The 18,152-nt window shown below is 59.7% G+C and overlaps 3 protein-coding genes across 17 annotated transcripts; 1 reads left to right on the forward strand and 2 right to left on the reverse strand.

Moving 5' to 3' along the window:
• Positions 1 to 171: 171 nt before the first annotated feature.
• Positions 172 to 2,072, reverse strand: PARD6A (par-6 family cell polarity regulator alpha). 2 transcript variants are annotated; one of them, XM_025920761.2, is made up of 3 exons: positions 1,893 to 2,072; positions 1,296 to 1,518; positions 172 to 1,049 (listed from the first exon to the last, which is right to left on the reverse strand). In XM_025920761.2, the coding sequence occupies exons 1-3, from the start codon at positions 1,953 to 1,955 to the stop codon at positions 301 to 303; spliced, it is 1,035 nt and encodes a 344-aa protein (XP_025776546.1). In that variant the 5' UTR covers positions 1,956 to 2,072; the 3' UTR covers positions 172 to 300. The 2 variants fall into 2 exon arrangements, with proteins under 2 accessions (XP_025776546.1, XP_025776545.1); XM_025920760.2 differs by having other exon boundaries at positions 172 to 1,052; positions 1,893 to 2,018.
• A 162-nt stretch (positions 2,073 to 2,234) lies between these two features.
• Positions 2,235 to 5,403, forward strand: ACD (ACD shelterin complex subunit and telomerase recruitment factor). 4 transcript variants are annotated; one of them, XM_086689160.1, is made up of 13 exons: positions 2,235 to 2,522; positions 2,729 to 2,840; positions 2,917 to 3,053; positions 3,185 to 3,278; positions 3,362 to 3,438; positions 3,571 to 3,615; positions 3,723 to 3,757; positions 3,905 to 4,056; positions 4,131 to 4,227; positions 4,310 to 4,390; positions 4,524 to 4,897; positions 5,004 to 5,125; positions 5,206 to 5,403. In XM_086689160.1, exons 1-13 carry the CDS (start codon positions 2,485 to 2,487, stop codon positions 5,282 to 5,284), a joined length of 1,443 nt encoding a protein of 480 aa, XP_086545286.1. In that variant the 5' UTR covers positions 2,235 to 2,484; the 3' UTR covers positions 5,285 to 5,403. The 4 variants fall into 4 exon arrangements, with proteins under 4 accessions (XP_086545286.1, XP_025776514.2, XP_086545287.1 ...); XM_025920729.2 differs by having other exon boundaries at positions 5,034 to 5,125; XM_086689161.1 differs by having other exon boundaries at positions 2,235 to 2,840.
• CARMIL2 (capping protein regulator and myosin 1 linker 2) lies at positions 5,359 to 17,295 on the reverse strand. Of its 11 annotated transcripts, none has more exons than XM_086689159.1 (39): positions 17,117 to 17,272; positions 16,786 to 16,880; positions 16,641 to 16,691; positions 16,352 to 16,414; positions 16,128 to 16,252; positions 15,903 to 15,994; positions 15,633 to 15,703; positions 15,444 to 15,517; positions 15,235 to 15,310; positions 15,067 to 15,155; positions 14,844 to 14,938; positions 14,679 to 14,765; positions 14,495 to 14,607; positions 14,302 to 14,379; positions 14,095 to 14,171; positions 13,897 to 14,001; positions 13,638 to 13,707; positions 13,415 to 13,496; positions 13,226 to 13,322; positions 13,069 to 13,126; positions 12,788 to 12,960; positions 12,448 to 12,610; positions 12,266 to 12,367; positions 10,868 to 10,996; positions 10,664 to 10,777; positions 10,353 to 10,513; positions 10,180 to 10,267; positions 9,825 to 9,980; positions 9,679 to 9,745; positions 8,978 to 9,207; positions 8,014 to 8,114; positions 7,571 to 7,931; positions 7,367 to 7,489; positions 6,792 to 6,828; positions 6,559 to 6,630; positions 6,248 to 6,469; positions 6,045 to 6,092; positions 5,613 to 5,690; positions 5,359 to 5,524 (listed from the first exon to the last, which is right to left on the reverse strand). In XM_086689159.1, exons 1-39 carry the CDS (start codon positions 17,154 to 17,156, stop codon positions 5,412 to 5,414), a joined length of 4,176 nt encoding a protein of 1,391 aa, XP_086545285.1. In that variant the 5' UTR covers positions 17,157 to 17,272; the 3' UTR covers positions 5,359 to 5,411. The 11 variants fall into 11 exon arrangements, 10 of the variants coding, with proteins under 10 accessions (XP_086545285.1, XP_086545284.1, XP_025776473.1 ...); XM_086689158.1 differs by having other exon boundaries at positions 6,045 to 6,125; XM_025920688.2 differs by lacking the exon at positions 6,045 to 6,092.
• Between the last annotated feature and the right edge of the window lie 857 nt (positions 17,296 to 18,152).

The following is an 18,152-nucleotide window of genomic DNA, read 5'->3' on the forward strand; positions in this document are numbered from 1 at the left end:
TCCATAAGAGCTCTTCTTACCCTAGAAATGCAAAGCCTGATGTCCCTCCTGCTGCTCAACTGCAGGGAGGTCTCTCTGTTGTCCTTATCACTCCTGCCTCAGGTCCAGGGCAGGAGGCAAAATTGTTAGACCATGGAGGATGTTGGGGCTGGGACACAGAAAGACCATGACTGCATTTGTAGAAAACTTTTAATGTTCCCCAGACGAAGAGGCCCCTGCGAGCAAGCTAAAAACCCCCACTGAGGAAGTCCCTGCCATGTCTCAGCAGCCTGGAGTGGCAAGGGGCTGCATCCTTTCCTGTCAGAGGCTAAAGCCACTACCATCTCCTCTCATGCTACTTCCCCAGCCAGCGCTGGCCTGCTCTTGATCCAGGGAGGGCAGAGAGCTGCGGGCACTGGGAAGTAGGGGGCCCTGGCGCAGGTCCCAGCATGGAGGCCCTTGAGACAGCCCATTGGAACAGGGAGGCTGGCGGTTCTCAATGACCAGATCACTGCTGTCATCGTCACTTTCGGCCTCAGCAGGCCCAGGCCCAGCAGAGGGAGGCCCTGTCAGACGACCAGAAGCCCCACGCACCACATTATTGTGCTGATTGGCTGGCTTGACAGTGACAATGAGGTTGTGGCTGTTGGCGACCATCATGTCCGTCACTTGGTCCAAGGTCTTCCCAGCGACCTCAATACCATTGACCTCGAGGATCTCATCACTGACTGCCAGCAGCCCTGTACTCTCAGCCAGGCCCCCTCGTACCAGGCGGGAGATGAAGATGCCTGGAACCCGTTCCAGGCCCTGGGGAGCTACACGTACACTCATGCCATCTCGGATGTAGAAACCAAGGGGACGGTCAGAGCCATGCTTGTGCAGCCGCACCCTTCGGTGTGTCTCAGGCAGTAGGTCCACATCTATGACTGAAGAAACCTGGCGGAAATCTTGGGGCAGGCTAATTAGCAGGGGTGGCCGGGTGCGCAGGGGTGCCACTGGCCGAAGTAGAAGCCCTTTCTTGCGCCGTTGCAGAGAGTTGGAGGCAAAGGCCAGGCCACTGGAGTCGGCTTCTGCTGCAGGAGAGGGGGAGGGGGGCGCTGAGATCAGAGACTCTGCTCTCCCACTTGAACCCTTTTCCATCAGGCCCAGGCCTGGGGAAAAGGGCACTGTAGCTATTTCCTACCACTTGGAGGTCAGGGCAAGGGCAGGGACTGCAGAGGGTGAAGCCTGGACGCCCTGGGCATGGACTAACCCTTGTAGACCTGCCCTGCTGTCCTACCCCACAGAGGCTGCCCACTGTACCCCATCTTCCTCACCCCGCTTCTGTACTAGCAGGCGCAGCGGTGGGGGCCCGCTGGCCAGGGCCCGGTGCAGGCTGTCGTCGTTGGTGAGGGGCAGTAGGTCGCCGTGAGCATCTGTATAGCCAAGCAGCACGTCCAGGCCCGGGATCTGGTGCACTGCACGCAGCAACCGCGAAAATTCTTGGAAGCCACTCACCGAAGCGCGGGGCAGCGCGAAGCGTCGGAACTCAGCATCAAACTGGAGGCAGGGGGTGGGTGAGAGGAGAGGTCAGCACGGAGCCCGTGCCCTTTCCCACCACAGGTCCGAGGGTGTTAGAGGTCGGAAAGGGCTGTCGCAACAGCTGCAGCCTTGCGCCCAGACCTCAGTTCCAGTAAAGGGACGCTGTCCAAGGTCTTCTCCCCGCCCTCCAGGTACCAAGGCCACAGGACTCTAGTGGCCGGCAGTGGAAAGGAGGATAGATGGAGGAAAGCGAGAGGAAAAGCCAGAGAATGGGACATGAATGATGGAGCCGAGAAAAAGGTGGTGGGGACTAAGGAGCCAGGAAAAGGGAGAATAAGGGAATTGGAAGCGCCTAGGGCCGAGGCCGGAGCCGGGGCCAGAGGGGCCCTTACTTTGCTCTTCACCTCGACGATGTTGTCTGGACTGCGCGCCGGAGTCCTCTGCGGCCTGGCCATGGTGGGGCCGGGCGGGCTGGGGACGGTGCCCCAGGCGGCCCGCGGAGGCGCAGGTGCACAGACCCGGCCGGCCGGCCCGTGCTGCCCCGCCCCTGGCGGTAGCACTCGCCCCGCCCTCCCATCCTGACCATGACGTCAAGGGGGCAGCGACAGAGAGTGGAACGTGGAGTCTACGTTTCCTAGGAAACGGAGATGGGGATGGAGGCGTCTTCTTTTGCTCTTACGTCATTACGCTACGGTGCGCAAGTCTCTGGAGCCTGGGGGCGGGGCGTGGCCAATCAGAGGGAAGGGGTGGGGGAAGTGACATTTACTGAGTGTAGTCTGTGTACTGTTACTTCTACTGGCCTTATAAGACTGCACGTTTTAGATGAGAAACTGAGCCATAATAAATATTTGCTCAACTCTTCGGTTCACAAGGTGAAGTGGCTTTGGGCCAACTCGCTTGACCACTCCTGGCGGCAGCCTGAAGCCCTAGATCCCTCCCTCTCCATTCGAGCCATCCCGGCCGGTGCCACAGAAGTCTTGACGAATGGCCCAAACGCCGGGCCCCTGCTCGGAGATACCCTGGTAAGACCAAGAAGGTTGGCATCCAATCTTCCCAACAAGAATCTGCCCGCAAATATCCGAACAACACGGGCTCGTGCGCACGCGCGGACACGCATTTGGGCGTGGCCTCGACCTTAGGTTCCGCCCAGCCGCGGTGCGTTTCCTCTTCCGACGAGAGGCGGGGCCGCGGCGTCCGCGGGAAACCCAGGCTGGTGGTGCTCCACTAGGTGCATACCGGGAATGGCAGGCTCGGGGAGCTTGGTCCTGCGGCCCTGGATTCGAGAGCTGGTCCTGGGGTCAGATACACTCTCAAGTCCGCAGGCGGGGCAGCTGCTAGAGGTGAGTCCCGCCACCCTTCTCAGAGACCAGGGCAGGGCCCGAGGGCGGTGGGATTGACGCCGGTCGACGCCGTCAGGTACTACGAGAGGCCGAGGCTCCGGGCCCGTCCCGCGCCCCTGACTCGTCTGATGTCGCGGCCACACTGCTTGTGTCTGATGGGACCCACAGTGTCCGATGCCTAGTGACGTGGGAGACCCTGGACGCCTCGGATTGGTGAGAGAGGAGCCGCAGGGTCTGGGGAAATCGGAGTCTAGTAGGAGTGCGCGAGGCGGAGGTGGGAGGGCCGCAGGCGGGCCGGGCTGTGTTCCAGCGGGCCGTGGCCGTAAGGGTCGTGCTTGCCGCAGGGAGGAGAAGGAGTTCGGCTTCCGAGGGGCAGAAGGCCGGCTGCTGCTGCTGCAGGATTGTGGGGTCCGCGTCCAAGTCGCCGAAGGCGGCGCGGTGAGTGGTGAGGCTGGTTTGGGTGGGTTAATGAGCCTCTTCGTGACAACTCCTAAGACCCGTCCCGTAATTCAATCCTTCAGCCCGCGGAGTTCTACCTCCAGGTGAACCGCTTCAGCCTGCTGCCCACTGAGCAGCCCCGGGAACGGGTGATTGGTTGGTAAATGATGCCTCCCCCCACCGGCTGTTCTCTCTACTCAGGCCTCGCTGACTTTGGTGTAGGTCTTTTGGGTGGGAGGGCTTAGGCCGCTGGAAACAACATTGCCAACTACCTCCCTTTTTTTTCCCCCAGCAACCAAGACCCGGATGTGCAGAAAAAGCTCTATGACTGTTTGGAGTGAGTAGAGGGTTGGGCTCTGGGGCCAAGTGTGGCTCTGTCAAGGGCAAATTTGTGCAGACAGGCCTCAGGATTGTTCCTCAGGCTTGTCCTCTTTGTTTCTATAGGGAGCACCTTTCAGAGTCCATCTCCCCCAGTGCAGGTATTTATAGGGGTTGGCCAATGACCCTAACTCCCTGTAGAGTGACCTCCCCAGCCATCACCTCTTGCTTCTTTAGTAAGCTTTTCTTCCTACCCACCCTTTCTTCTTTTTTAAGTTTTGGCCCATCCTCTGGTCCCCTGCCCTCAGGCCTTTCACTGTCCCAACTTCTGGATGAGGTGCAGGAGGACCAGGAGCATCGGGGGGCATTAGTGCACCTGGCTGAGAGCTGTCTGATGCTGGCAGGCCCTTACACAGCACCCCCTCTTACCCGCTGGGCCTCCTCCCACCATAGGACCACGGTCAGTCTGGGGCTCCCCTTGGGAAATGTCAGAGGAGTTGAACAAGGGCTAGGCTGAGAGTTTATGCCCCACAGGGAGAAGCTGTGTACACTGTCCCCAGCTCATGGCTGCACATCTCTGAGAATGACCAGCGAGTTCTGAGCTCTCTGGGTCCAGGTCAGAGGACACAGGGTAAGGAGGACTAGAGAGGTCAAGATGGGAGTACCTGGGGACCTAGTGCCCACGGTGCTAATAAGCTCCCCCTGACCCTCAGACCCTGAGCTGCCCCCATCAGACCCAGCTCTGGAAGACCTATCGCTGACCCTGATCTCTCCTTCCTCACCTACGTCCTCAGGTAAGGTGGTGCGCAGGCCACAGGCATTCACTGCTATCAGCCACGTGGGGGGATGAACACAATCCCTGTCTGCCTGCCTAAGCTAATGAGCCACTGAGAGGGCTGTGCCCACAGTCGGTGCCCTCCTCTCCAGGAACCCCTGCTTTACCCGGCCACATGTCCTCTGAGGAAAGCGGTGCCAGCATCAGCCTTCTGCCTGCCCTGTCCTTGGCTGCTTCAGACCCAGTGCAGAAGGGCAGCTCCCGGCCTGTGCCAGCCATCTGTTCAGCCCCTGGCCCCCTGCCCCCCAGTTCCATACACCCTAGCCGTGGACCCAGATCCCCACTCCTGAGCTGCACCCCAAGTCTCTCACCCCTTGGTCATGTACCCAGTCCACGTCAGGCCATTGTGACCAGGGCACAGAAACCTAGCTTGGAGTTCAAGGAGCTAGGATTGCCCCCCAAGAACCGGCAACACTCTCCAAGGACAAAAACGACCACAGGAGCCCTGGAGTCCAGCCCTGTTGGGGTGAGTATAGCCTCTCTACAACTGGATAGTAGAATGGGATGGGTCTTGGGTGGAGCTGGGAGTGGGGGTGGGGAGTAGCATCAGATGGGGTTAGGGGTCCTTGTAGGTCCCTCTCCAGATACCACACCACCTTCAGGACCCTCCAAAGAAGCATCGTGATGGTTCTGCCTTCCAATATGAGTATGAGCCACCCTGCACCTCCCTCTGTGCCCAGGTGCAAGCTGTCAGGTGAGTGCCTGGGGCTGCCCCTATTCTTTGGGTCATCAGGCCCAGTCTCCATTGACCTACAGCCATGGTTCTTTTCCCAGGCTTCCTCCCCAGCTTGTGGCCTGGGCCTTGCACCTTCTGATGGAGCCACAGCTGGAGTCTCAGCTCACCCAGGTGTGAGGGGTCATGTGAACATGTGGGAAGATGTGTGCACACAGGTCCATGGCTGGGGATAAACCAAAAGTACTCCCCACTCTGCTTCGAGTTTTTTAATAAAATAATCTCATGCGGCAGGAAAAGGAGAGGGTCAGGGGTTGGGGCCGCCGCCTCTTTGGTCTGTGGCTGGGGAGGGTGGCTTCTGCTCAGGACTAGAGGGCTCTGTGGGCTGTGGGGGCAGAGGTTGGGCTCCAAGGCCAGATCCTGCAAGGGAAGGAGGAAGGGAGAGGAGGGGTCAGGACTGGACTGAGCAGTCCTGCCACCCTCCCAACTGGCCCTAGCTTCCTCTCACCTAGGCCTGGAGATGAGGGTGCCTCAGGCTTTGGCCTCCGCTTGAGAACAGGGGAGCGCTGCAGCCGCAGGGGCCGTTCTGAAAGACAGAGAAACACTTGGCAGGGGAGGAGGTTGCTAGGGGCTTACTGCCTGTCCCCAAGCGTTCTCTCCCACCTCCAGTGCGTGTGTGAACACACACTGTTGGCTTCAGAGCCACCTCCTTCCCCTGCATCCTCCCACCCCTGGCAAAAGCTGTTCTCCTGGAGGTGGAGCCAGGACTAGTGGGAAGGGCTTGTCAGACCCGTGCTCCTGGCCTTCTGGCTCCCTAACTTCTCAACCCCTTACACCATTGGTGGCCCCCTGCAAGGACCAAAACCACAAAGGGAGCCATGGAATCTACCCTCCCCATCTCCTCCTGCACTCAAGCACACAGGGAGGTGTTCCCCCTCACCAGCAGGGGTCTGGAGCTGGTCCTCATGCACAGACACTGCTCGTCGCCCTGCCGAGAGAGGCCTCGGCCTCAGCTGGCCATCTGGGGGAGGCCAGGGTATCAGGGTATGGTCTCAACAGCTTTCCCCACTCCAGCCCTTGCTTCCCCCTCCACCGTCAGGGTCCCCAGCCCAGTATTGGGGTGGGGGCTAGGTGCCTGCTTACCTTCGTTCCTAGGGCCCAAGCAAGGGTCCTCTGGGAGGACCAGGCTGTCAGGGGAGGGGCTGGTTCTTCGTGGGCTGGGGCTGGGACAAGGGGAGGGGGGGCCTGGACCATCCTGTTGGCCCCAACCACGGCCCCTGAGCTCTGCATTCAGCTGCTGTCCTAGTGTCTTCCAGGTGGTGGACTCCGGACCTTGGCTCCCTGGACCAGGTCTGCATGAGGGGTCTACAGGGAGAAGGGTGTGAGCCTAACCAGTCGTCTGACCCCCTCCTATCTTTGCATGTCCCCCAACACACACAGTGGCCCTTACTCACCAGCCGACACAGAGTGGGTGCGGGACTTGATTGAGATGGGAGGGGCCTCTGTGGAACTGTCCATAATGTCACCTGCAAGGGGCTGGGGGTTCAGGCACCAGCCTTTGGGAGTGAGGGGAAGAAAAACCTGGCCTCTTCCCCTCTTCCCCCAGAACAGCAAGTACCTTGGGGACTATATCTAAGGACAGCTCCTTCACCAAAAATGTACTGCCATAGCACAGGATCCCACTTACCATCCGAGCCAGCCTTCTTGATCTCTCCATCCTTGCTCTGTAAGAAACAGGGAAATCGAGCTCAGTCCTGTCCTGTCTTCACTCTAGCCTTGTTCTTGTAACCACTACTAAATGCCCACCAGGAGATGCAGGGATGGATGAAGAGGAAGCTCATGTAACCCACAGATGGCGATGAGAGGCTAGAAGTAGCCAGGGAGGAGTTCCTGACACAGGAACACGTGGCAGGGTGATGAGATGAAAGAAGTGACAAGGGCTAAGGCCTTGGGGCAGGATTAGGAGGCAGGGCAGTGTCTTGAGAGGAAGTACCTGGAAGACTTGCTGTTTCAAATGCAGGTGACAAGGTCAGAGTTCTGTTAGATCTACAGAAAAAGGACCACCCCAGTCCAATGGCCAGGGCAGAAGCCAAGAAGGAAAAAAGGTGGACTCTGATGACTGTTCTGAGGGGGAGGGGGTGGAACTGACAGAGCCGTCTGTGTGTCATGAGCCTCCTTCTGGTCACATATGTCACCCACAGATTGCCACAAGCCACATGTCGCCTGCCCCCTCACTTTGCACTTGTGTCCCTCCCAACTTACTTGCTTCCTCTTGCCTTCAGCACTCCCGCTGCTTCTGCTCACACCAATCCTCTGCAGCATCACTTGTACCCGCTGTTCAAAGGATGGGGCCAGCTCTGTGTCTCCCCGCTCCAGGGGCCGCCGCTGAGAACACAGAAGCCCAAGTAGGAGAGAGCCCATTGCCTCAGTCCTAGCAGAGCCCTCACCCCTTGTCACCAGGCCTACCTTGTCAGGTCTGGTGCCCAGTGTTTCCTCCTCCTCAGCAGGTAGTAGTATCATTGAATAGGCCTTGCTTTCCCGGGTATAACGAGGCCGGCTCCTATGGGCCGGGTCTGGGCTGCTGGTGCCCCCCTCAGCTCCACCAGGCTCCTCCCCACGACCGGGGCGGGATGGTGGCCGCAACAGGTCTCCCAGTGTGGTCTTTCGAGTACGGGGAGCTGCCCCAGGGCTGGTCTCTAGATCAGGCCGTGACCCCCGGGTTGAACGAGGCTTCTTAAAGGCAAACAGGGTACCCAGCTTCTTTCTCAGTGTACGGGGGACAGGGGTGGTACCCCCTTCATTGGCTGAGTCCTCTTCAGGAACCCAGCTGTGGGAACAGCTGGCAGTGAGTGGCAAAGCAGACAGACCATCCCACCTTCTCCCACCCCATACAACTGCCCCTCACTCACAGGCTATCCTGCTGGATCAGCCTTTTGGAGAAGAATTCCTCCACGCCTTCGTCCACGCGGGCACTGAGTCCATTCCCTTCCTGCGGCAGGGCTGGGAGCACCTGGGGGACACCATAGGGTAAGGACTGAGCACAACCATATATTCTCTCCACCCCTTGATAAGCAGCCTAGCCTGGGCAACTTCTGCACCTGAGAGCTGCAGTGACCTTAGGGGGCTACTGACAAACATTCCTGCTGTCCAACTGGTGGGCAGAGATGGTTTCACATATCCACTAATCAGAAGCTGGCCCTGGACACACACACTCAGCCCACACCTGTTCTTGTCCCATGGAGTATCGACACCCGGAACCATCCTGTCACCAGCAGGCTAAAACCTACAGGCTCCTGGGTCACACGTTCCCATTTGCTACCCTCTCTGCTCCAAACAGTTCCCTGCAGTACCTTCCACCCCCACCCCACCCGGCCTGCTGGCAGCTCAGCGGCTCCTGCTGCTGCGTCAGACCCTCTGGGGGGCCTCAAGCCAACTCCTGCCTGCCTTCTGCCCTGTGTCCACTGTCCCCACCAGTACCCAGCCCACACAGAACATCTCCCCACATAAACAACTACTGGACGTGCAGTAGATGCAGGATTGTCCCCGCAGCCAGGGGGCCCAGGATCTTTCAGTAACCCTGGGAGAGGGAGGATAAGATGGACACCCTCTCTCGCACATCCATTCATGCAAAGGGCCAACCTAAGATGCATTTCTAAACTGAGATGTACCCCAAATTAAATCCACAAGCTCATGACCCTGCATGGGAATGGCCTGGGGAAGGGGTGGCCAGGAATAAGCCAAGATTAGGCAGCACGACCAGGTACTCTTGAGTCCCGACAACCCACCTCCCTAGCTGCTTCTCTCCTGAGAAACAAATGAGGCACCCGTGACCCCCTAGTTCCACGAGCTCTGGAATGGGGGAAGGGCACTCACCTGGGGGCCCCCCGGTGGCGGACGGTGGTGGTACTGGCGCCGCGGCCGCGGCCGGGCCCGGGTCGGATGGCGTAGGGGCTCCCCAGAGGGTGGCAGGTCCATGCAAGGCAGTGGGCCGGCCTGGGGACCCGGGGTGGCAGGGCTCGGAGAGCCACGGGCAGAAGGCCCCGCCTGCGGCTCTGCATCTTCCCCCGGAGCCGCCAGCTCGGGCTCCGGTTCCTCAGCAGCACCTAAAGGGAGAGCACCAGAGGAGTACCGAGGAGCAAGCCTGGGGAGGTGGTGGCGGCAGCAGCGGCGCTGGGGCGGCGGGGGACCCGCCCAGGGCGCGGGGAGGGGCCCGACTACGCCACCCCCACCCCCCCACGCCCGCCCCTCCCCCCGTCGCCGCTGTCCGTGGTGCTGAGCGCGGCCCCGAGCGGCGCGGCTCTGCGCTGCCGCCAAGCATGCGCATCCTGGGGGTAGGGAAAGGGGCGGGGGAGACGAATGGAGAGTAGATCCTGGTCTGCTCAGGTCCTGCTCCATGCTGACCACAGTAGACCCCAACCTGCAAGTCTGCCTGGGGAACCTGGCCTGGCTCAGTCAAGGGTGAGGTAGTTCCTAGGACAAGACTAAATGAATGTGACCATGTGTCTAGGTCCCCAGATCTAATGGAGGACCTTCAGCTCAACCTGGTTAACTCCCTTTCCCCCAGACCGACTTACTGTGAGTGGAGAGGACCAGGTGAAAACATTGGCTGGACTCAGGCCATTTCTGTGGAGGACTGTCATGCTGGGTGGGAAGGGCAGAAACTCAGCCTGGGAACCAGGGGAGCTGCCTCCCTGCCTTCCAAACTTCTGGGACCACCTACCTTCTGTTCCTCTTCATCCTTCTGCTTTTCCCTCACCTCCTCAGAGAAGAAAAGACCTTCCAATTCCCCAGGCCCAAGGGGGCTGGGCTCACCTCCATCCAGTGCTGGTATGGCAGGAGGCATTGTCACTGTTGCCTGATGAGCCAGACTCTCCACCTGCAATAAGGCACCCTAAAGATGGGCAGGTAGGGCCTCAGCCATAGTCCCATCAGTGCTAAGGAAACCCTGAAATAACCCTGGGCTATATGACCCCAGAAGACATTAAAGAACCCCTGCAAGGCAGTGGCCAGGTCACTGTGTGTGTATGTGTGCCTGTGCACGCATGCACATGCCTGCGTGCACAATTCTCCCTCACCAGCCGATCACGGGCTGCATTCAGCCCCTCCAAGGCCTGAGCCACAATGCTCTCTGCCAAGGTCCCCGTGACTGACAACCGCATATCCCTGAGAGCAAGAGAGAGCAAAGATTAGTGTGCTATCTATGCCCAGTCCTGTCTAGTCCAGTTTAGCCCAGTCCCATCCAGCTTACCGGAGCCTAGTGAAGGCATCTTGCAGCAGGTGCTCTGGGAGCAGTTCTGGGAGGCCCCTTGAGCCCACCAGAACCCCCTCTAGCTGCTCCCTCCACCTGGGTCCCTGTAGCATCTGTGGGCAGAGGCTCCTTGTTGTGTCCAATGTAGCCTGAGTGAAATCCTGGGTAAAGATCAGAACATGGAGGGTGTGGCCTAAAGCTCCAACCCTCACAGAACAGTGATTCAAGGAATATCACAGTCAAACCTATGGGATAGGGGTCAAGCCTATTATGGAGGTGGGGATGGGGTTGGGGCTAGGATACCATCTTACTTGAATATCTTTACGGCAGACCTCGCCCACCTGTCCCAGGAGGCCCTCTAGCTTTTGCCGCAGCTGCCACTGATGACTTGGGGAGCTTCCAGCCTCATACAGAATTGGGAGAATCTGGAGGCCAAGGAGGAGAAGGAGTTGCAACTTGACACCTGATTAAGTGGGGGAGGGTCTTTTTGCAGTGGTGGGGAGGGGAGTACTCACACTGAGAGAGAAGTTGGCATTTTGGATGGCATCCTCAGCCTGGTGCACAGCAGCTTCACCCTGGGGTCCAGCCCCACAGCCTAGTAGCTCCACATGCTCCTGCACTGACTGACACAGTTCGTTCACTTCCTGGAGGGGGGGGATGCATCAAGAATCAGTCCGATCTTAGTCCCCTCCCAGCCCCCCAGACTCTGCCTCCTTCCCAGTGTCTCCAACAGGGTGGTAAGGTCCTGAAGCCAATCCCATCAGGCCAGTCACTTAGGAAACCTATCTGTTCAAGGAGGGCAAGCAGTGTCTCCTTTGGTTCATTTTAGAGACTTTATATATACTCCCTAATTGTCCTGAATAGGAAAAAAAGGAGCTGTTAGTCGTGTCTGTATTCCAGAAGCTTGATCTGCTTATCATCCACATAGTAGACAGACTTAGTGGTGAGCAGAAATGGGAGTGAGGTGGGGTGCCTGTGTGGCTCAGTCGGTTAAGCATCCAACTCTTGATTTTGGTTCAGGTCATGATCTCATGGTTTGTGGGATCACAACCCTAGTCAGGCTCTGCATCATCAGGTTCTTTCTCTTGGGATTCTTTCTCTCTTCCTCTCTCTCTCTCTCTCTCTCTGCACCTCCCCTGTTCTCTCTCTCTCAAAAATAAACATTAAAAAAAAGAAATGGTTGTGAGGAGCCATAGATGAAAGATCAGGGGGAGCAAGAGATAGTTGGGGTGGGGGTAAGGATCAGTGTGTGTGAGAGTTAGCAGAGGGAGGACTAAGGAGGTCTGTGGGGGCTCTAATGTGGCCTGGAGAGACCTGGTCCAAACCTCTGTCCACAACACTTGGTGAGTGTGGGCACCATTGAGATTGGGTTCCAGGATAGAGAGAAGAGTTTGTGCAAGGTGATGAGATCACTTGAAAATCTGTAGAATGTGAAGCCCCTGAAGGATGTCTGGGTTGAGATGCCTGAGCTCTAAAGCCTGGGATTTGAAAACAGATGGGTGGAGGGATCTCACAAAGCCAAGGTAGCAGAGGGAGATGAAACCAGAAAAAGTGCCGCTGAGTTTGGCCCCAGCAGAGGTGGGTGGAGAGGGCAGAAGAGCCCTGTGAGCAGGAAGTCATACATGAGGCTATAATCACCTGGGGTGGGGGGTAGGGGGCTGGTAGGATTAAGGGAGGATTTCAAAATAGCTCCCATCTTGAACAGGAGACCCTATTTAAATGCTTTTAAAAGGCATCCAGGGGTATTATTTGGGGGAGCTACCAAAAAGAGGGACTTGTCCGGGACAGCATAATTCAGGCACCCTAGCCCCAAGAAAGTCAGACCCTCAAACTCACAGAGGATCTCGAGGGCCAAAGCTCATCCCATCCCCTATCTCCTGTGCCTACTCAAGGTTGAGGGAGGGGACACTAACCTGCTCTGAAGGGTCGGAGACCAGACCCGGTGGCTGAGGACAGGAAGTGCGGTCAGAAGAGGCATGGTCCGCACGGTTATTCCTCAAAAGACAGGCTTGGATCTGGGGACAAGGGATATTGAGAAGTGGTAGGAAGCGGGGCTACCAAGCAGAGCAGGGCAAGGGAGGAGAGGGACCCACACCTGATGCACTGCACGTGTGGTCATTTCCGGGCGGCTGCGATGTGCCTGGGCCACGTCGTTCAGTGGCAGAGGCATGGCCTTTAGGCTGCGGTTCTGCTCCAGGGCCTGCGCTACGTCCAGCAGGCCCAGAGCAGACGTGTGGTTCCGGTCCCAGACTACAGACCTGAGCCAGGCCGGGCTTCAGTCAAGGGCGGAGCTCCACAAGCTGCACCCAACCCGCTGGCCTCCACAAACGGAGGCCGCAGCGTTTGTTCCTCCACATTCAGCCCCGCCCCTTAGCCCAGTAAGCCCCCCACCCCACCCCGCACAACGCACTCCTCCCCCCTCCGACCCCGCCCACCGGAGCCTAGTGTTGACCCGAAGTGCCTTGGCCAGCATCTTGGCGCCGGTATCCCCCATGGCGTTGCCGCTGATATCCAGCGCCGTCAGGTTAGGATTCGTGCCCAGGGCCCGGAGCAGGACGCTGGAGGCCAGCTTCAGCCGCGACTCAGCCACCGACAGAGACTGTAGGGGCTGCAGTTAAGAAAAGCGGTCGGCAAGGAGGGCAAGTTACAGAGTCTGAGGGAGCAGGAGTCACAGGGGTCCATTGCCTGAGGATCCCACATTGTCCCAAGAACTCACACAGTCATCATCCTGCATGAGCTGGACAATCCGGTGCAGGACGTCGTCCAGGGTCTCCCTGTGGGGCAGGGGCCGCGGTTTGGAAGGACCTGGGTGGGGTGGTGGGGTGGTGGGGTGCTGTCTGGGAGGCCCGGGAGTGAGTGGGATGGGGACTCACTTGCACCGGACGTTGAAGTTCCTTCCAAGTGCCACATGTCGCAGGGACCGACTCCTCCCGATGGCCAGCACCAGAGTCACCATGTCTGAGCCGAAGCCTAGGGGTGGCTCGGATCACGCATACGGCGAGGCTGGGGATGAGGTGGGAAGGGGTTGGGCAGTGGGAGGGTGGGTTTCCGGGCAGCCTCACCATTATCCGCCAGATCCAGGGAGCTCACTGCGCCGGCGTCGCACACTAAGTCCTGTATCACCTGAGCGCCCGCTGAACGCAGCTGAAGGTGGAAGGTGAAACAAGCTCAGACCGACAGGCCACAGGTGCAGAGGCTCAGGCGCCCAATGGCCGGCGCTCACCGCCTCGCGGCCCCACTCCGCGTGCGCCCACTGCCTGATCACGTCTCGGGCCGGGCGCTCACCTCACAAGCGCTGAGGTCCAGGTGCAGGTCGCCCGTGTGCGTGTTTAGCGCAAGGCCTTCCAAAAGGGCCCTGGGAGAGGATGTCACAGGGGGTGGCGGGAGCCGGGAAAGGGGGCCCCAGGGCGCGAACGAATACCAAGAAGGAAGGGGCAGGATACCGGAAGGTCGAGGGGGCGATAGGAGCGGGGTGAAGCTCTGGGGCCCCGGCCTGGGTGGTGGCCGCACACACCGGGGCGTAACCGTAGGCAGCGACACTGACCTGAGCGCGTCGGGCGGCAGCTTACAGCCCGCCAGGCCCAGGTGCCGAAGCGTCTCCGCACGGCTGAGGAAGAGTTGGAGCGCGTCGGGCGCAGCCCGGGACTTCCTGGGGTGGGCGAGCGGGAGGAGTGGGCTTCCGGGCGCAAGGAGGCGGCTCCCCGCCGTCTCCCCCTACCCCGCCCGGACCCGCCCCCCTTACGTGCGGGAGAAGACGTTCCTCGAGGCGTCCAGGTGGCTGAGGCTAGCGCAGCAGCCGCCGGCCAGCGCTGCGAAGAGCTGCGGGAAGAGTGTGTAGGCTACACCGGCGATAGATTGAGCCCCCCGCCTCCCCCCCACGGGTCTACCCTCAGGTCTCGGGCCCGGCCACCGGCCCTACCGATCATCCCCCCACTGACCACCCTCTCACAGTGTCCAGGGCGGTGTCGGTGCCCGCGAGATTCAGGAACATCAGAACATTCGGACGGCTCAGGAAACTATAGAGGCCCTGGTGGGAGGATGGGCGTGGGAGGGAGGGAGTCAGGGATCACCTCACCAAGAGCTTCCTGACATCCCACTGTCTGCAGCGCCCCCAATCATTGGCCCTAAAGACAGCCACTCACCCCACTGTCCTCCGAGGACCCCAGCGCCCCAGGGTTCCCGGAAAGATCCAAGTGGGTCAGGGCAGAGTCAAAGGCCACATTGGAAGCCAGTGCCCGGCCCAGAGACCTCATTCCTGTGGTGGAGAGAGTGGCTCAGCAATCAGGCGGATTCACCTCCCCTCCCCGCTCTGACCACCCCACCTACCTCGAGCTGTCAACCCTGTCTGCGCTAGGCTGAGTTTCCTCAGGGCTCCAGGACGATACTCTAGGTGTCTGCTGAGAGCAGCCATGCCTGGGGAATTGGGGGCAGCTGTGTGGCTCTCACCTCCTCTAGCACCAGCCTCCTGGGGGTCCCTAGGTTCATCCGTACCTCGATCATCCAGCAGGTTCCCCGCCAGGCTAAGCTCCCGGAGGGCAGAGCTCGAGTGCCCTGCCAGTGCCTGGGCCAGTCGCCGGACAAAGTCTCTGGGGACGAGACCCCAGGTGTGAGACTCTGACCCTGGATTCCCATCTCCTCCCCAGGCCACTAGCCTCCCAAGCCCAAACCCAAGCCCCCAGACTCCTGTCTCCAAGCCCTACCCTTTCCCCCTTACCCCCTCAGGCCACAGTTCTCTAGCACTAGCTCCTCCAGGTGGGACGATTGACTCATCATGTGCAGAATCTGTTCCGAGACCTCAAGGCTCTGAGAACCAGAGTGGAGGCTCAATGAGCTGCACCCTGGCCACCACACCCTTGGCTCCTCCCTGCCCCTACACTCTCACCAGCTTCATGTCCACACAGGAGAGGCACTGGAACCACAGGTTGTAGGACAGGGCAGCCACACTCAACGCCAGGTCGCTGGGTGAGAGAAGGGGAAGGGGCAGGGCTCAGGGTCCTCCTAGGCCCACCACCCCCCTCCATGGAGAGGCTGAGGCCCAGGAATGTGGGTCATGGGATCTCCTTCCCTTCCCAGTCCTGGAAGGCCACACACCGACTGCCCAGATGGCTGAAGTCGCCTAGGCTGAAGTGGCGGCAGCCCTGACGATGGTAGATGGTGTCCACATCCTGGATGGGAAGAAGGTGTCTCCAACTGGCTTTGGGTCATAAAGGGTAGAGGGGACCCAGTGCATGTGGGGGGTCAGATGTCTCCAGAGCTCCACAAGGAGGGCCCTACTCTCACCCACTGAATCTCCTCTCGGAAAGGGAAGCCATTGTAGTCACACAGAGCCTCATACGTCTCCAAGAAGCCACCTGGGGGAGGTGCCAGGGGTGAAATGGATGAGGAAGAGGAGAGAGACAAAAGGTCAGACATGGAGGAAGATCAGATTCGAGTTGGGTGGTGGCTGTGCCTCGAGTGACTGTTCAGTTTGGGGGACGCCCAATCCAGGGGTCTGGGGCTGCAGGATGGGGGGAGGCTGAAAGTTCTGTGTGCCCTTTTCTTGGTCCTTACCACAGGGGCTGCTGGGCAAGGTGTCTTTGGAGGGGCTGCTTCTCTCCAGCCGAGCCAGCATGGAGGAGGATGTGGGCTTCCGGAATAGCTTCCTGGGGAGGGGATAAGGGAAAAGGGGGCAGGGGACTTGTAGCCCCTAGGATGGGAGGCAACCCACTTGCGTCATTCAGAGCACCCCCTGCTGCCCTCCTTTCCTGCTGGTCCCTTGTAGTTGTCTGGCCTCACCCAAGGTTCGAGCGAGGGAAGACCTTCTTGATGGCTGCAGCAATGTGCTGGGCCAGCTGTTCCAGGGCAGCTACACCAGCAAACTCCAGGACCAGCTCAGGCAGAGACTCTAGCTCAAAAGTGACCTGGGGAGGGAGGGCTGCTGGGTTGGGCATGTGTGGGGGCAGGTGGAAAAGGAGGCAAAGACCAGGCTGCAGGCTGTGGTGGGGTACCAGGTGTCTCACCTGAGGGGGTGTCTCCTGCAGTGCCATGGCCTGGACCTCCAGGTAGCTGAATGTGCAGTCCACCTGTGGAGTGCCTGAATCAGCTGGAACCAAGGCCTTAGCCCTGCCCTTCTGGGACCCCAGTCCGTGCAGTCCAGAGTTCAGAGCCCGCCCTGCTTGCTGTGGGGAGCCCAGTGCTATTGGCAGGGCAGAGCCCACAGAGCACAGACAACTCAGCGGAGGCAGCCCTCATCAAAAAAGCTGCTGGAGGGCAAGGGGTGTGGGGTGGTGGTCAGCCCCTGGCACTCACCCTCAGGGGAAGGCAGGTGTGGAGCAGGTAGGCTCTCCATCGTAGCAGTGCCTGGGGGAAGAGAGTGTCTCACCCCCTGGGCAGGGCAAGAGACTCTATTTTCCTGGGCCCCAGTGGCCCTCCCGAGCTCTGCCCCCTGCCATACCAAGACATGACCTCGCTCAGCACCCTCCCGTTCTGGTAGCCAGGTTTTCAGCAGCAGCTCAGCCTCCTTGGGCCACAGGAATCTGGTGATCTCGCCTGTGGAATGGCAGCCTGCTGGGTGACTTTGGTCCTCCTGGGAAGGTCAACTCAGGCCCATGGTCTGCACCAGGCTTCTGGCCTGGGCTCATCTATGGGCCAGTAAGGAAGGAGTGGAGTGGATGTGGGGGCACCAAACTCTTCCGAGAAGCAGAGAGAACTGTTTGCAGGTGCTCCGGGACGCTGGATGGGCTTCTGGCTTTGGAGCCAAGTACGCGGGAAGGGCCAGCGCTTACCTCGCAGCTCACAGGATATGCCGTCGGGGGTCTGGGCCATGGGGCCGGGCCGGGCCGCCGGATGGCCCAACGAGCTCCGACAAGAAACAGTAGCGGGCGGGCGCACACACAGGAAGCCTGGGGGCCCTGGCCCGCACTGTAGCCACCTGCTCCTCCTGCAGCGGAAGGTACGCGCTGCTTCCTGCCGGGCCGCCCCCAGCCCGGCTCCTCCCCGCCCCGGCCTCCGCGGGACAGGAGATGTAGGAGGGGGGCAGAGTCCCAGCTGTCCGCCCACCCAGTCGCGCAGGAGCTACTCTGGCAAGACAGACACCGGGTAGGAGTGGTGTGGCCGGGAGGGTCGTGCGTGTGGCGCGCGCCTCTTGCCATTTCTAGCCCCCTACTTCCACCCCTCACCGCAGTGCCTGTCGCGAGCACCAGGGGGCGCTGCCCGCTCGGGGATCCCTGCGGCCCACCCGCGTTGGTCCCCTCCAAAACCTAGCTGGGGAGGTGGACAAGGGGCGGGCCGGGAGGAGTGCCTATTCAGCAAGGAGCAACGAATCTCTCTCAGTAGCTCTCCCAACACCCGGGTCCTAGCCTGAAGGGCCTAATCTGTTGCTCCTAACCTGGAGTATGTGACCCCGTGGGATAGCCACCAACTTTTTTTTTTTTTTTTTTTTAAGCAATCTGCATGGGGGGGATAGAACTCACAACCCCGAGATCAAGAGTCACCTGCTTTACCAACTGAGCCAGCCAGGTGCCCCCGAGATCCACTAACTTTTGAAAGGCCGAAAAAATGCCAGATGGGCTCAGATACCCTTTTCTAGAGCACAGAGTCCCCAGCTTTCATCAGGTTTGGGCTGGAAGGTGGGGAGTACCTTCATGGGGAAGCCTTGGGCTAAGGCCTGAACCCCAAGTGTTTCAGGCAGGGGTGAGCAAAGGCTAGGTACATGGGAGTCCTCTCCTGTGTCTGTGTCTTCTCCCTCCTGCACGCCCTTACCTCTGCTAGAGTTTAGGGAGGGGGGAACCACTGAAGGAAAAAGTTAGTGTCTCCAGGGCT

Source organism: Puma concolor, chromosome E2 (assembly GCF_028749965.1).
Source record: "Puma concolor isolate L17-30 chromosome E2, mPumCon1.1.hap2, whole genome shotgun sequence".
In the NCBI taxonomy this organism is placed as follows: domain Eukaryota; kingdom Metazoa; phylum Chordata; class Mammalia; order Carnivora; family Felidae; genus Puma; species Puma concolor.

Bases quoted from the DNA above. Each gene is read 5' to 3' on its own strand.
- ACD (XM_086689160.1), top strand. From the start codon at position 2,485: ATGGCCCAAACGCCGGGCCCCTGCTCGGAGATACCCTG. The intron at 4,228-4,309 runs GTAAGGAGGACT...CCTGACCCTCAG, and splicing joins TCCAGGTCAGAGGACACAGG to ACCCTGAGCTGCCCCCATCA. The intron at 5,126-5,205 runs GTGAGTGCCTGG...TTCTTTTCCCAG, and splicing joins GCCCAGGTGCAAGCTGTCAG to GCTTCCTCCCCAGCTTGTGG.
- CARMIL2 (XM_086689151.1), bottom strand. From the start codon at position 17,156: ATGGCCCAGACCCCCGACGGCATATCCTGTGAGCTGCGAG. The intron at 14,939-15,066 runs GTAAGGGGGAAA...TCTCGTCCCCAG, and splicing joins GAGAACTGTGGCCTGAGGGG to AGACTTTGTCCGGCGACTGG. The intron at 13,323-13,414 runs GTGAGGCTGCCC...AGCCACCCCTAG, and splicing joins CCTGGATCTGGCGGATAATG to GCTTCGGCTCAGACATGGTG.
- PARD6A (XM_025920760.2), bottom strand. From the start codon at position 1,955: ATGGCCAGGCCGCAGAGGACTCCGGCGCGCAGTCCAGACAACATCGTC. The intron at 1,519-1,892 runs GTAAGGGCCCCT...CCCTGCCTCCAG, and splicing joins TCGTCGAGGTGAAGAGCAAA to TTTGATGCTGAGTTCCGACG. The intron at 1,053-1,295 runs GTGAGGAAGATG...CCTCTCCTGCAG, and splicing joins CCTGCTAGTACAGAAGCGGG to CAGAAGCCGACTCCAGTGGC.